At 42.7% G+C, this 15,397-nt stretch overlaps 1 protein-coding gene across 2 annotated transcripts in view; it reads left to right on the top strand.

Moving 5' to 3' along the window:
• LOC124060452 (ankyrin repeat domain-containing protein 13C) overlaps positions 1–14,938 on the top strand; it is a 71,108-nt gene extending 56,170 nt beyond the window's left edge. For both annotated transcript variants that reach the window (XM_046391449.1, XM_046391448.1), the window contains 10 exons: positions 3,230–3,315; positions 4,296–4,341; positions 5,390–5,456; positions 6,894–7,038; positions 7,694–7,825; positions 8,522–8,683; positions 11,264–11,343; positions 12,640–12,738; positions 13,043–13,143; positions 13,273–14,938. In XM_046391449.1, the coding sequence (XP_046247405.1) occupies positions 3,230–3,315; positions 4,296–4,341; positions 5,390–5,456; positions 6,894–7,038; positions 7,694–7,825; positions 8,522–8,683; positions 11,264–11,343; positions 12,640–12,738; positions 13,043–13,143; positions 13,273–13,403 (1,049 nt within the window). In that variant the 3' untranslated portion in view covers positions 13,404–14,938. The remainder of the gene's footprint in view (positions 1–3,229; positions 3,316–4,295; positions 4,342–5,389; positions 5,457–6,893; positions 7,039–7,693; positions 7,826–8,521; positions 8,684–11,263; positions 11,344–12,639; positions 12,739–13,042; positions 13,144–13,272) is intronic.
• Positions 14,939–15,397: the final 459 nt, after the last annotated feature.

The following is a 15,397-nucleotide window of genomic DNA, read 5'->3' as shown; positions in this document are numbered from 1 at the left end:
GTCAGCGTCAGTCAGGAGTCTGTGAGGCAAGTACAGACGGAGGAGCTTTGTTGATTTGATTTACAGTAAAGCCTAGAACACTCTGACAGCTGGCAATATAATTTCAATCTATGTAGTTATAGAAGTTCTCTACATGTATTGTCAGATAAACCTGTGTTGTTGTGTTTTTTTAAGTGAAATTGAATGGGATTATTGAGAAAATGCCCAACTTTGCTGTGTTAATTTTAGCTGATGTTTGTGACTAATTTCTGCCGATGTCGACTCCTATTTGTTGAGATCTGGTGTGGCTGTCACCTCAGTTTTGTTGCTCATGGCTTTTTGTTTGAGCAAGGAGGCAAAATGTGGCCCAGAAATAGATTTTGTTCTGTGTTTTTCTTCACCAAGAGCTATTTGTGCGTGCAGTTGTTTTCCACTCGCACAGCTGTAATGTCAGCTTCAGGAGCCTGTTGAAGGTCTGCCACATTCACTTTGGGGTTAACAAGACGGGGAACTGCTTCTCTTGCTTTCATTGTTCCTTTCATATTCTCGATTTGAAGAACACTGGTCTGTAAATGTACTAGCTTAGGTGATAAAGTTGAATGAAAATGTCTTCATATTTTCGTTATTATCCTATTGTGTTATCAAAGACATCAGTGTCACTGGTTGACAAACTTAGCATGTTTATCAAACACAATCATTTGTGGTTGGCTTTTGTAAAGTATGATAAAGCAAGCTTTGTTCTATTAGGGGCATGGATGACCATCACTGTTTGGCTTGTAATTGAAGGTACTGTTTTGTTTATTTTTTTCTGGAAGAGCACTGCTGATAGGCCAGTTGGGATGTTGTTCAGTTGGAAATTGGCAGCACCACTAGCCAAGGTTTGATCTTGATGTTTTACAGCCAATTAAGCTAGTAAACAGCCAATATTTCTGAAGGTTTGTAATTGAATTATTAAGTATTTAATTAAACACAGTGTGTGTTGGTGTCCAGTCTGTATGGTGGTCCTCTGTGTCTTTACTATAAGCCCTACAGTCAAATACTGTACGGTTCACTGCAACGTGAAATCATATTCCATTTAAAATGCAGTCAAACCTTTGACAAAATAATATCTAAACAAAATATTAAAACAGAAAGTTTGATCAAGCCAGGCCCTCCATAGTTAAACTATTTTCTTTTCCTTTCTACTACATTCATGCATGCTTTTTTGAAAGCAGCTTACAGTTTTTAATCAAACATTAATTGCTCTCCATCCGCCAAGTATTGTCTTCAGTTCATGTGGCCCTTTTTATTGTGTTTTAAAATTAAATGTTCACACCAAAAATTTAAACGATTGAAACTCCGTTCTGATTGGCCTGTCTGCTCTGCTCTATCCATGGCATCAATGCATCAATGTTGACTGTTCTCAGATTCTTGAACATCTGCCAGCAGCACTTACCTGGTTAAATCTGAGCTCTAGTTGTTAAATAGTGGCAGTCTGTGGTGGCATAAATACAAACTTTCTGCCTCTGTTCATTAACTGGCAGAAGCGAAATTACTGAGGTCACTCACCTAATTACGGCGTTTACTGACCTAATTAAGACCAGTAAAGTGCCTTAATCAGTATCGGCATGAAGAGTCAGTTAATGTTGAGGCGGTCGGCTTGGGTTTCTCGGCCCGGTGTTGGCTGGGTGGTCTGTGTGCAGATGGTGAGATTGCAGTCCTTTCCTCTTCCCGCTGAGAGGCGGCGAGGATCAGGAGGAGCCCCATCCAGAGCTTGTCCACACTCATTAGGCAGCCGGGCCACAAAGACACACTCATTCTGTACTGTACTTCAGTGTGTGCGTGTGTCTCTCCATGCTCTCATTTTGAATTGTGTTGCCATTGACCCTTAGCCTCCCCCCCCTCCTTCAGTGCACCAGTACGATCAACAGCATGTTTGTGTTTGTTGTCTCACCAAAGTGGAGTACAGGAGCTAGTTAGGCCAGTGATAATCCCATATGTCCACTATTACTTTTAGTCCTATTAAAATGTAGGCCAGTCTGGGTGTCACAAGCCAAACCGTTTATATGTTATTGCTGTTTCCATGAGCAGACACAATCATGTTGTCATTTAATCTCCTCCTGGCTTCATCAAAGCACCACAGTGAGCAACTAATGCCCCCACTCCTCTTATAAAATAGTAAGTAAATTGCATTCAAGTGCTTGCTAGTTGGGTGTGGATCTTTTTTCCTTAAGTCTGTTTCCTTCTGGCATAAACAAGCAAGTCTCCTGCAGCCGGTGGGCTAAAGAGCAGTGAGCGCTTGTTAATCCGACCCCTGTCACGGTTAAAAGTCCTCTGTGAGTATGTCTCTCCCCCAGGTCATTAAGGAGGTTAAGGGCGCAGCTTGTTAGCAGGCAGCTCCATATCTGCCAGGCTTGCTCCCTTTGAACCTCCTGGAACGTTTTGATCCCTGCAGGCGGTGTGCAGGGATTGGGGCGATGCTGTTGGGAGTGTGGTGTAGTGAAGACTTACAGTACATTCATTCAGGCAATATCTACATCTGTACACTGAAATGCAGTCTGTTATAGCTTAAACCTCACAGTGACACAGGAACACATTTTGTCACACCTGAACAGTCCTCCTGTACTCCTGTAACACTACTGTGCTACATTAAAGGCACAGTATGTAAGAATTAGCCCCTTATTGTATTCATACTAATAACAAATAGGTGGCAACATATAACCGGTGTAACTGCTAGCTTTTGAACATTTTAAGTTAAAATTCTCCCGTGTTGCTCCTCTAACATAGCGTTAAATTTGCCATCTTAAGTACTGGCTTTGTGATATCAGTTTTAGTCACATTTTGAGTTTTTGTGTTGATAGCACAGCAGTACTCGCTTATCAAAACGTTATCACCTTCCTTCCATTAGAACGAGTGAGGGGCGGGTTCTCTCAGGAGAGCCCTCAAAAAAGCTCCTTATGGAAGAGAGCGGCTTTCTAAAAGTGAGAAAGGTTTCAAAGTCTTTTTTTTTTCCGTGGCAAAGTAATGAAGTGAACGTTTGCCAAAACAAGGCTAACTTGTCTTGGCAATTAGTTTTTGAACACTCTGAATCTTCTTGGAGCGAGTTAAGTTAGTTGGATCAGATTCCGCAAAGCAAAAGGTTATTCGGAGAAATTCGCCGCCGTCATGGCAACCAAATGACATCTCTCCGATAAACTTCGTAGTATTTTTATGTGTGGGAAAAAGCAGCCTGGCTACCACTGCATCTCTCTCTCCTCTCTCTGCCTTTCAGTCACAGCGCTGCTGAGGAAGCTGAAGCAACAGTCCAGGGAGAGTGTGGAGGACAAGAGGCCCAAGCTGCTGAAAGCCCTGAAAGAAGTAAGCATGTCCTCACTCAGTTTTCTGCTCTGTTTTCTCCAGCAGTGCTGCTCCTCATGTCTTTCACACAGTAGTAAGAATACAATAAAAGAAAAACCCTCCCACACATCCGATAAGTTTGTCATTCACAAGAAGGCAAAGCCAGGAGGGATACACACACCAAAAAGTCTCTGGCTGCCTGGTCTGACATCACGCTTAGGCAGACATGTTTCTTTGTAACTACCGCCAGACATGCTGTTCAAAGCCACAATTATCCTTCAGGGTTCAAGTTTGTTGTGGCTGTCTGCCTAATGTGACGACACACACACAAATATACGTGTGTGTCCTTTTCAGAGCAAGTAAAGAAACAAAACCTTCCCCGTGACGCGTTAACGCCTCTTCCAGGGTTAACCAGATGAGCAAATATAAGATGAAACAAGGCAAACTATCAGTGATTTCAGCAGATTTCTACCTTTAGTCTTAATGTAAATGTCAGATGCTTGACACTCAGCCGAGTCTGTGTTTGACGGGACAGGATGTGATCCTCTCCTGGATGATGAGGCAGGGATGAGATGAGATTTTTCTGCGTCATCATCTCTCAGAGATTATATAGCTCTGGTGAGTGATGATCTCCCTCCAGCCTGACATCATGACCGAATGCCAGACTGAGACCACCAGCGGGGGATGATGAGATCAGTTCTTCCTTGCTTAGGACCTCAATTAGGCTGTACTGAGTTGTGTCAGTCAGGCATGATTTACTATGGATGGACACGAAGGCTCATGTTTACTCTTGTGCATGAACACTGAGAGGTTTGGTTCACCGTTTTTGCCCTCCCTTGACTAGTTTCTCATTTCCAGTATTTGTTGAATGCACATTAAAGCCACTGCGAAAAGCGTCTTTTGCTATGAACAAATAAATGTCTTTTTAAAAATCACGAATTCAGCCGTATTCCCACCTTTTCTGTTACTCATGACCGACATTCCCTTGTCTTCATTTGCAGCTTGGAGACTTTTACTTGGAGCTTCACTGGGATTTCCAAAGTTGGGGTGAGTCGAGCAGCGCCTCCTGCTGTCTGATCATAGTGAGGTTAACAGAAGACATCATAGTTTCACAGACGTTATCTGCTTTGGAAATTAACCGTGTGTGCTCAGTAAGGGTGTAATCTGAGACAGATAGGAGAATAAGATGGATTTTTTTTTTTTGGTTAGTGAGTGTTCATCTGTGCCACAAGGGACTGTTATGAGTGAAAATGACTCCTCCTGCTGGCCAAAAACGGACACATCCATCCTCTAATGTCTGTCCCTCTTTATATGTCAGTGATTATCTCAATAGTAGCACAGAATTTACATGTGCTTTCACCTTGTAAACTCTCACAGAATACAGATGAAATATACTTTATGACAGTAGACTAAATGTACCTACTGGTGTGGCAGCATTTGCTTGTTCTGCACATGTCTGACCCCTGAGTGCAAGCCAGGTCTGAATTCTGTGTACTCAATGTATCTTTGTGAATCATTGACAAGGTGGGCAAGATTATGTAACGCACGCATGATAGTAACTAAATGCAAACTGGTTGCATAACAGTGTGTTTGGAAATAGGAAATGTGTAAAATGAAATGTTTTAATGCAGTGACAGTCATCTAAAAAAAACATGTATTTGAGAGCTAAAGATTTTTTGTGGAAAAAATCAGGTTCAAACTCACAGTGTCTGGTGGATCTGAGACTGTCGGAGGGATTTCTGGCATTGTGTGCCTCAGGCCTGTTTAGTCTACACAAGGTGCTCTGCTGGGTTGGAGGAGTCACTTGATTTCCTAACAGCTTTTTTGTTCAGCACATTCCTCCACAGAGCTATTTTAGACTGTCGGACTGTCTCTTGAGTTTTGTGCGGCGATAGAACAGCAGAGGAAGTTCCTTACTTTCAGTTAACCTGTTAAATATTAACTTGCAGAACTACATATTGTATGGCCCTCTAGTCTTCAGAGCTATATGTTACTGAGGCTTTGAAGAAGATGATGGTCTTCATTATTGAGTGAGCTTTTCTAAATTTAGACGCTGCCTCACATGTCTTTACTGTACTGTCTTTTCATGTCGCAGTGCCTTTGCTCTCCAGAATCCTGCCTTCAGACGCATGTAAGATCTACAAACACGGCCTCAACATCAGGCAAGTCCTGTCAACAAATGTAATGCGCTTAGATAAAAGTATGATGTTTGATGTGATGTTTAAAGACTAAGAAAAGCAGTTCTGCAGCTGCCTGAGTTACTTACTAAGTAACTTTCTAATGTATCTGTCATTTTGGGCTATTCTTAACAACGTCTTCTGTTTCTTCCCTCTCGCTATCTCACATTTCCTTCAATCAAACTCATTTGGCTAACTAGAGTGTGAAATCAGTGCCTGGCAGATTGACGAAGCAGAACGACGGTGCTTCTGTGCTGTTTTGTGAGAGAGTTACTGTAGTGTGTAACGTGCTGCCTTTAGCTCACTTACAAAGGGTGTCAGCAGAAATTCGCCGCACTCTGACGCACGCTGACACGCAGTCACAACAATGAATCTACAGCGACAAGCCACGTCGCTGTGTTTCATGGTCTTGTGAGCAAAAAGCAAGCACCAGGCAGCATTCGGCAGCCTTGAGGATCAGCTGTACACACACACACACACACACATCAACATATGCACACACGCATATGTACACATAGATATGAGTTTCACTGCTGGCGGATGGGTTATATGTTAAGCAGTACTGCCCTTTGTCCAGCCTCATAGACACATGCTCCTATATTTGAGTAACATATAAACTAAACCGGTGTGAAGACTGATCTCAGTGCAGTTCCTGTGCGAGTTATCCTTGATGTGGCGCTTGACATTATTCCCTGCTCCTGGCTGTCTCATTTGGTATTCAAAATGCACTCTTATTATCCCGGAGTTGACAGAGAGGGTAAAAGAAAAAAAAGAAGAACTGTCACGGCACGTTCATTTACATTCTGCTCCTGCACTGCGTAAGGCCTGTCATACCTTCTCTTTGCTGTCGTGTCTCATGCCAGGACCACCCACTTTGACATAATAAATTAATTAAAAAAAAAAAAAAAAAAGTTCAGCTGCGAGAACAGTGCTTTCGACTCGTACCTTGTGGTGTTCGATTTGAAAGAAAGCATATTTTAATTGTAATTATAACTGTTCTGTCCTAAGAAACAAAAGTCATTTGGGATATTTTAACAGTGCGGCCTCCCTCGCGGGTCCTGGTGCGTGGAGAGCTTCTGCTTGACACGGCACAGATGTGAGCTTTTAATTCCTCCACATCTGGAATTGAACACGAAAACTGTGCTTTACTTTTCGATCGTTTCAGATCCTGTAGCTGGTCGGTGTAGTTGCAGACTAGCAGGCTGAGTTAGCGATGCGAAGTCAGCGGCTATTCGATTAGAAGCACACGGTTATGATGCTGTCATGTTATCACGATGGTGGTAGTGCCTCGCATGTGGTCAGAGTCAAACTTGGTTCGGCTCTTTTGCTGTAATCCTCAGTCTCCTTTTCTTTGTTCGGCTGCCTGCTCCTTGCATCCGGCCCACAAAGTTCCCACACTAAACCTGCTGTCTGTGTTTATAGATTGGACACTACCCTGATAGACTTCACAGACATGAAGTGTCAGCGCGGAGACCTCAGTTTCATCTTCAACGGCAATGCCATCCCCTCCGAGTCTTTTGTTGTGCTGGACAACGAACAGAAAGTCTACCAGCGGATTCACCACGAGGTGTGTGAGACACGTGCTGATGTATCGGGAAACACTAAAGCCTCAGTTTTCTCCCCTGAAGTTTGCGTTGTTCGTTACAACCCATGTTTACGACTGCACCTGACAGGTATTTTCATTGTTACTAAACCTGTCAACAAATTATTTTCTCCTCAAAAAGATAAAGATAAAAACCAGCTTTGTTTTTTTTTCCCCCCCAGCACCATATTCAAATATCATGTTTTGTCAAGCTGATAATTTAAAGGTTAAAAATGTTTATTTTGGCGTGGCCTAAGATCATGCTGCTGCTGCTCATGTTCGAGAATTTGGAATCAGCAAATGTTTGCATTGGCATTGAATTTATAATCAAAATAATCCCATTCATTTCCTGGAAACTGAATAATTGCTGGATTGTTTTTGCTTTGGTTAGTTTTTACTGCATTACTGAGCTTGAAGAGAATAGCATACTGGCATTTTTTGCTTTTCTCACAGCTTTATCAGTGGTGGGGCTAAACAAAAATGTTATGTGCAAGTGGAAAACTAGACATGGTTGTACGAGTCTTACTCCTCTTGTTAAGATGTTAAAATGGCTCGTCATTGTTGGCATTCCTCACAGTGAGCGTCCCTGCCTGTGCTGTTGGTGCTTCTGTAGTTTCCTGACTCTGTCCTGTATGTCCAGGAATCTGAGATGGAGACGGAGGAGGAAGTGGACATCCTGATGAGCAGCGACGTGTACTCGGCCACACTCTCCACCAAGTCCATCACCTTCTCCAGGGCGCAGACGGGCTGGCTGTTCCGGGAAGACAAGACGGTTGGTGTTGTAGTTTTACCGGAGCTGTTTTTTTTCCTCATGTTACTTCTCCTGTCGCTGCCTTTCCAGAGTCTGCTTTGGGTCACGGCGTTTCACCTGGCTTTGGAATTTTCAGTAACTTGACCCAGACTGGAAGTTTGATTAAATTCTCTGTGGTAGGCAGGAAATGGAAGGCAAACAAGTCACAGGGGTCAGTACGCAGGTGTCTCGCACAATGTGCTTTGACCACTAGAACCTGTCAGAACCAAGTAAAACAAAGTGAAGTTTTTCCCCAGATAAGAAAGCAGTAGTTTGAAAGGCTGGAAGGTTTTAATTTTAACCCTTTTCTTTGGACAAATACGTTTTGTCACCATTGTGTGTTATTAGCCTGACCTATAAATGTTGTTTCTCTGAGTTCTGCTATGAATTGCTGTAGACTCTGTCCACTTACTTTATTCCACTATTTCCTACACTACAGCTCCCAAACCAAACAGAGAAGATAATCAAATGAAAGGTGACCTCATTGATAACCCTGGAAGGAGCTACAGGTTATAGGCTCAGAGTTAAAAAGCAGCACAGCAGGGTGCATGAAGGCGGGTTATGAGCGGCGTGGGCATCGCTTCCTGTCCTCTCGCTTCGTCGTCTTGTTGACGTGTGTTTTAAGAGGGAGATTTGTGACTCAGCAGGTGAGAGTTTGTGCGTTTGTTGTACCCACAGGAGCGCGTGGGAAACTTTCTGGCAGATTTCTACTCTGTGAACGGCCTGGTGCTCGAGTCCAGGAAGAGACGGGAGCATCTGAGCGAGGAGGACATCCTGAGGAACAAAGCCATCATGGAGAGCTTGAGCAAAGGAGGGAATCTCATCGAGCAGAACTTTGAGGTGAGTTTGACATCTTCCGTGGGAGTAAGCAGAGAGGAGACTACTCCACTTGAGGATCAAATTCCATTTTCACGCCAAAACTAGAGTTTATAAGCAGGTTTTTAAAAAGTGGGTGAACCCGCTAAAAATAAGCAGCTGACTCCTTTACATTGCTAGTAGACGAGTTTGCCAGTTTTTTTCTCTCTTCGACGTCCCGGATTTTTGACTTCAGAGAGAACCGTGTTTCAGAGTGCAGCTGTGCACTTGGAGCAAAGGTGCACATTTGAGGGTACTTTGTGAGTCACTGCGAGGACCTTCTTAGTAAAAAAGAGAACCAGTTGGGGTACTGCTTTGTCCATAAACTTCCTGTTTACTTATGCCTGCAGTGTAACCATCAGTCCAGTCCTGAAACTGTCCTGTCCCGCTGGAACCTTGGGGTAGGACATGAGTCTCAAACAAAACAAACTTCACAGTTCTCACTGCTGTATCTGTACGAAGATAAATCCCGTAGAAACAGCATGGATTTCCTGCCAGACTCGTTCCATCAACGTTGCATGGTTTATTGAAAAATTCCCGTCTGACTCCCAGCTGTTGCTTCTTTGATGTTTCATTTTTTTCGGACTTGAAGACAGAGTGAAAATCTGCCCCCATCACTGATGTTTGTCACACAGGTTCACCCCCCCCTCCCCCATTCCTCACCCACATTGCATGGGTTTGAGTCCCAGCACTGCCACCTAGTGGTGAAAGCTGTAGCTTATTCACAGGAATGACTCTCCCACCCACTGTCTTTCACTACAGTATGTTCCAGAGTTTGCTTAGTAAGCCCTTGTCTAAGCACTGAGCGTAAAGCCAGTCACACAGTGAAGACAATGCCTCTCAACACTCAATGGATGCCTTTTAACTGCTCGGTTATCTTTTGTGGACACCACATTGTCCTGTGCCGGGCTTTATCTCATCACAGTGTCCCGTATTGTGTATTGTCTGTCTGTCTGTTTACACTCATCTGAATCGGTGCACACTCATGTACAAAGCAGACAAGCTGTGTTTTATTGGGTGTTGATGTGGAAATAGTTTCTCTTTCCACCCCAGCGGAAAACGATACGTGGGAGTACGTGGAGTGAAAATAAGCAGCTGCTGTGACGTAGCTGTGTTTACCACGACGAGGGAGAGCGGGTCAGCCCTGTGGACACAGGGAAGCGTGGGGGCCTTTCAAACAGGGCTTGACTGATTGATCACATGGATGAAAGCTAAAACCTCTGGTGCCATGGAACGATGGCGAGGCGGGACCGGCATACCAGCAGATCAGGGCCTCCGCAGGCTGTGTGTACTCTGTCCTCATCACAACAACACGGCAGAGCTGATACAGTGTGAGAGTAGGAACTTAACAAGGCCGCAGAATACACCAAAACATGTTTGTGATCGCTGCAGCGGGAATGAGGGAAAACAAAAATACCGTTCTCTGTCCTCACCACCTCCATTTTTATTCTCGCCACAAACTGTGCACATCCAGGTGTCTCGTTAACCGCGACGTTTTTCCACATTATTCTGCCCTAGTTACCTTATTTATCCTCCACTTGCAAAAGAGATGTCAGCTGGCGTGAATCCAAGTTCATTTTAGGAGAAAGGCAAATTTAAGAGAAACAAGATGGAGCTCATCCCAGCTCTAATTCAGGGTCAGGGAAGACAGAGTGTCTGACCTCGATATCAAGTGACGCTGAAGGAGAACTCCTACAGTTTGTTCAAGGCTGAGTTAATGTCATTTTCAGCAGGAAAGCAGGAAACTCCTGCTTGTGTTTGTCTGGATGTTTCGGAGAGAGGTTTCTTTTATGCTGCTTTGCCTGTGGGCAGAGTCACAGCAGATATTATAAATTATCCTAAAATCTGCTGCTGAATTTTGCCAGCAGAAGCACTACGGCTTGAATCTGAATGAAGTCTCAAACACATCTCACATACACATCTATTTTGATTATCATGATCTTGTTCACTGCATCCTTTGGCTTGTACATTCATCCATGATAGATTATGATATTTAACACCCATTCTGTTTTTGTCACAGTGTTAGGTTTACTGTTCTTATTGTACATGTTCAGTTTGTCTTTCTGTCTGTTAGTCCCCCAACCCCTGAAGCTCCCGACAAAATAGAACTTTTTGTCTTGAGGTAGCAACGACAGTAAACCGTGAAGTTGTACAAAACTAGGTTGAAGTACACATCTTGGGTACTTGTCTCTGTGTTATACCATATGTGTGAGGCTTGCTCAGGAGGCCAGAGGTTACTATTGGTTTAGTGATGTGCTGGGGCCCCCTAGTGGCTCCGACCATGCACGTCATTGGTGTGTGGAAGTAACTAAAGGAAGGCAAAACAAACCCGATGGGACATAAACTAACCCTAATCCTAAAGTACAGAAAGTCTGTTGTCAGGTTTTCTGCTGGCCTTGGAAGCATTGCTGGTTACACCGAATGTCTAGCTATCAGTTTAATGAATTATCATTCTGTTTTGTCTGCCATCCCATCAGTGACACTTTGGACCTTTCGTGTTTTAAGCTGCAGTAGTTTATTCTCAGATCTGATCTTCACTTTTTTTTTTCTTTTTTTTTTTTTCAGCCAACAAGGAGGCAATCTTTAACTCCCCCATCACCAAACACTATATCCTGGGAGGAATACATCACTGCTGACAATGGAAAGTAGGTGTCTGAATAACTAAAGGTTTAGACCACTAAGGCCAAACCATGTTACTGTAATTCATAGACATATTTGTGAATGACGTTTCTGATTGTCTTTCCAAATGAGCCAATATTTCACTTGGCTTCTGGAAAGTTAGAATTAAAAAATGAATCACGTTTTTACGGCAAATATGTTGCTGCAGTCACAGTTTGTTTAATTTCTATGCACACGTTGCATGTAACATCATATATATAGATGTATCTATATATACTGTGTATTTGTTAGATTTTACAGAAATGTTCACATGCAAATATCTGAGAAGTCACATCATAGCATGCTTGTCTAAATTTTTCGAGGTCAGGTGTTTCCAGTAGCTGATAAGGCTTATATGATAACAGTGTATCACACTGTGGAGTGAGCTACGCATTTAAACCTTTTTCATTAACATGTTCATAAAGCATTAAGCATTGCTCTTACAAAGAAATAGATTGTCCTGGCTGCCTGCACATAGAAGGTGGTTGCTCTGCAGGGTACTAGCTCAGAGACTTGACTTGGCCTGCTGCGGCCCTGTTAGCTTAGCCTAGCGTAGCCTAGCCCATCGGTTCAGCCTTATCACTGCACCACATTCACTAATACAACGACAAAGACTGAGATAGATTTCTGCCGACAGTCTCGATTTACTTAACAGCATTCATAATTTCTTAATTTAGCTATTTGTTTACATGAATTTGTATGCAGCCAGGGCGGCACGGTGGTGCAGTGGTTAGCACTGTCACCTCATAGCAAGAGGGTTCCAGGTTCGAATCCCAGTCTGGGCCCTTCTATGTGGAGTTTGCATGTTCTCCCTGTGCCTGCGTGGGTTTTCTCCGGGTTCTCCGGCTTCCTCCCACAATACCAAAAACATGCACATTAGGTTAATTGGCTACTTTAAATTGCCCCTCGGTGTGAGTGTGAGAGTGTGTGGTTGTTTGTCTTTGTGTGTTGGCCCTGCAATTGACTGGTGACCAGTCCAGGGTGTACCCCGCCTTTCGCCCGTAGTCAGCTGGGATAGGCTCCAGCTCCCCCGCGACCCTGACGGATAAGCGGTATAGAAAATGGATGGATGGATGTATGCAGCCATTTGTTGCGCAGCCCCTGTAAAACTGCCTGTCTCACAAGAAGGAACATGAATGACAGAAAGCACAGGGAGTTGCTTCCATAACAATAACAGTGCATTTCAAACCTATAATACATGAGGAAGATTTCTGCATGACAGCAAGCTGTAAGCTTCCATCACAAGGTCACACTCTGACAGGATTTTGTTTCTCTCCCCGCAGAGCACCTCATCTCGGAAGAGAGCTGGTCTGCAAAGAGAGCAAGAAAAACTTCAAAGCCACGATAGCCATGAGTCAAGACTTCCCTCTGGGCATTGAATCGTGAGGCTTCTATTTAACTTGACATCCAGACTGACGGAAAACCTATTTTGTTGGAATTGATTATTTTCTTTATATTTACTAAGAACTCCAGTTCTGTTTTTGTCTCTCTCTAAATTCACAAGCTTTGTTTTAATGTTGTTATTAATTTTTAAGTTGATGTTAAAGTCTGAAGTATTGATAGAAAACACGCTAAAATTCGTATGAACTTTTTAAATCTTATTATCTGTAAAATTTAATTCAGCCGCCGGTTTGTTTGTCCAGAGGGTTTTGTCTGTTGACGTTTGTTGGTTTTATTCTTTTCCAGGTTATTGAATGTTCTGGAGGTGATTGCACCCTTCAAGCACTTTAATAAGCTCAGGGAGTTTGTTCAGATGAAGCTCCCCCCCGGCTTTCCTGTCAAACTCGGTAAGCAGATAAATATTAGCATTGTTTGAATAAAAAAAAATAATAATGATAATCAAATGTTGGATCAGCAAAATAAAGGATGTAAAAATCTGTGACACAATTTTTAATTCTGCTCACATCTCCCTGCAGACATCCCCGTCTTTCCTACGATCACAGCCACCGTGACATTTCAGGAGTTTCGCTACGATGAGTTTGATGAGTCCATTTTCACCATTCCCAGCGACTATAAAGAAGACCCCAGCCGCTTCCCTGACCTTTAACCTCTCTAACCGCAGCAGGAAACAAATGTGCAACAAGCATCGTAATGCTACGAAACGTACTTTTTGAATTACGAAAACAAAAACGGAGGGAGAAAAATAACAGTAATCATTTCTTGACAGCGTGTGGATCCATCGCCCATCCCATCCTTTAACGAAGACGGCGGCAAACAAACCATGGTTTGCCATGACGTGACAAAAATGGCGTTGTCAGAGCTGATGGTCACCCTCAGTGGCAGAGAGGTTTACATCTAAGTGTTTTGAAGTGTTGCAGGCTCTATCTGTCACCTTCAGGTGTAATCCGGCAGCCACGACAGGAAGTAATTTGGAGCTGAGAGTCCGCTGAACAGCAGAAGGGCATTGAAGTTCAAACAAGTGACAGCAGAGCCGGTGAGTCTCTGTATACGGGGTATAGAAAACAGACAACCAGTTCAGTCGATGCTATGTATTTAAGTATGTAAGTAATGTTTATAAAGGGAATGTTTTTAACTGACTTGTAGTAAAGCACTGATATTAACGTGTTACGTGTTGGGGAGGAATTCCACCAAACAAACTACTTTTTAGGGTTTTTTTTCTTGCTTAAGTAGACTTTTAAAAATTCAGACATAAAATTGTGAAAATTTAATTCTCACCTCTTAAGACAGGTGTGTAGGAGAATAATATTATTGTTTTGAGTGTTTTTTTTTTACACTCAGTTCTTTAATCGCATCAAATTTAGAAATGTTTTCAAAGATGTGCTGAACTTGGATAAAATGTCATTTAACAGTCAGCTTTGCAAAATCTTAGTGACATGGCTTCTTTTGTACGTTTAAAAAAAACCCTAAAAATCAGTTTTGGCAGAATTCCACTTAAACTCTGCACATTATAAAATTGTGTGCATGTATGCAAGTGTGTGTGTGTGTGTGTGTGTGGCATTGTTTTTTCATGGGTATGGAGTAGCATCACTGAACTTTTGGGCACTAGTTAGATCTACTACATTCATCTGAGTTCATACAAACTCATTTTGTGATACTCAACACTTAATCCTGCATTTTAAATATCAGTTTTATTGAGGCAATGCTAGAAATGCTGCAGTTTTTATGGTACCACAAAGTCTTCTCTTTATTTGTTTGAGTAGCAATGAAAGTTAAGTTATGACATCCAAGCCTTCTGTTTCTTACTAAACCTTTGTAAAGTGTGTAACAAACTGCACAATCCTGCTAAGAGACGAAAACTGGGGACTGTGTAGGACGTGGTATCTTAGGGAGTGAATGAATGTTATTGTAACGTCCTGGGACGTTACAGTAACATTTTTACACGTAACAAACCCCAGGCTTTTCCTCTGCACGGTGTGTAAATACAAGTTTGTCTTTTACGTTGTTTCGTTAATGAGTTTTCAAGATGCGCTCTGCAAGAGGAACAAGTTGTGGAGATTTTTCTTTTTAATGTAACGTGACATGAGTTAACACGAGGTTTTATTGGTTTGTAACATGGTGGCAGTTGCTATTTTTGTACATACTTGTAATGTTTTAAAACAAACAAACAAAACCCCGAATCTCTTCCTTCTCCTGTCATTATTTTCCTCTCTGCTGTACCTGATCAACCTTATGAACCTCCAGATGTGTGGAACAATCAGCCACTTTAAGAGTGAAAAAGCACAAAGCATCACGGTTCATCTGGAGATTAATTATGTACAAGTCCAGATGGTGACTGGAGCCTGGAAAGGTAGCTGCTGCTGTGGTTCATGAGCTTTTAATCATGTTGATAGAAGCAGGTGTTGCGTTTGTTTGCTAACTTGCCTGCTCCGGTAATATAAAATGATGGCGTGCTGCGCAGACGTGGTGGCCTATTTTCCTTTTCCCATCCATATTCAGTATGAACAACATACAATGACATTTTTCTCATTGTAACCTCCGTACGGGCAAGTGCAGCTAACATTAGTGATACCGTGCCTCCTCACCTAAACAACGCTTTACATTTTATTTAATACTCCTCCTTGCCTTCAGCTGCTAGAATTT

Source organism: Scatophagus argus, chromosome 6 (genome assembly GCF_020382885.2).
Source record: "Scatophagus argus isolate fScaArg1 chromosome 6, fScaArg1.pri, whole genome shotgun sequence".
NCBI lineage: Eukaryota > Metazoa > Chordata > Actinopteri > Scatophagidae > Scatophagus > Scatophagus argus.
Note: the sequence above shows the minus strand (reverse complement) of the source record. Positions and strands in the feature narration are given on the sequence as shown.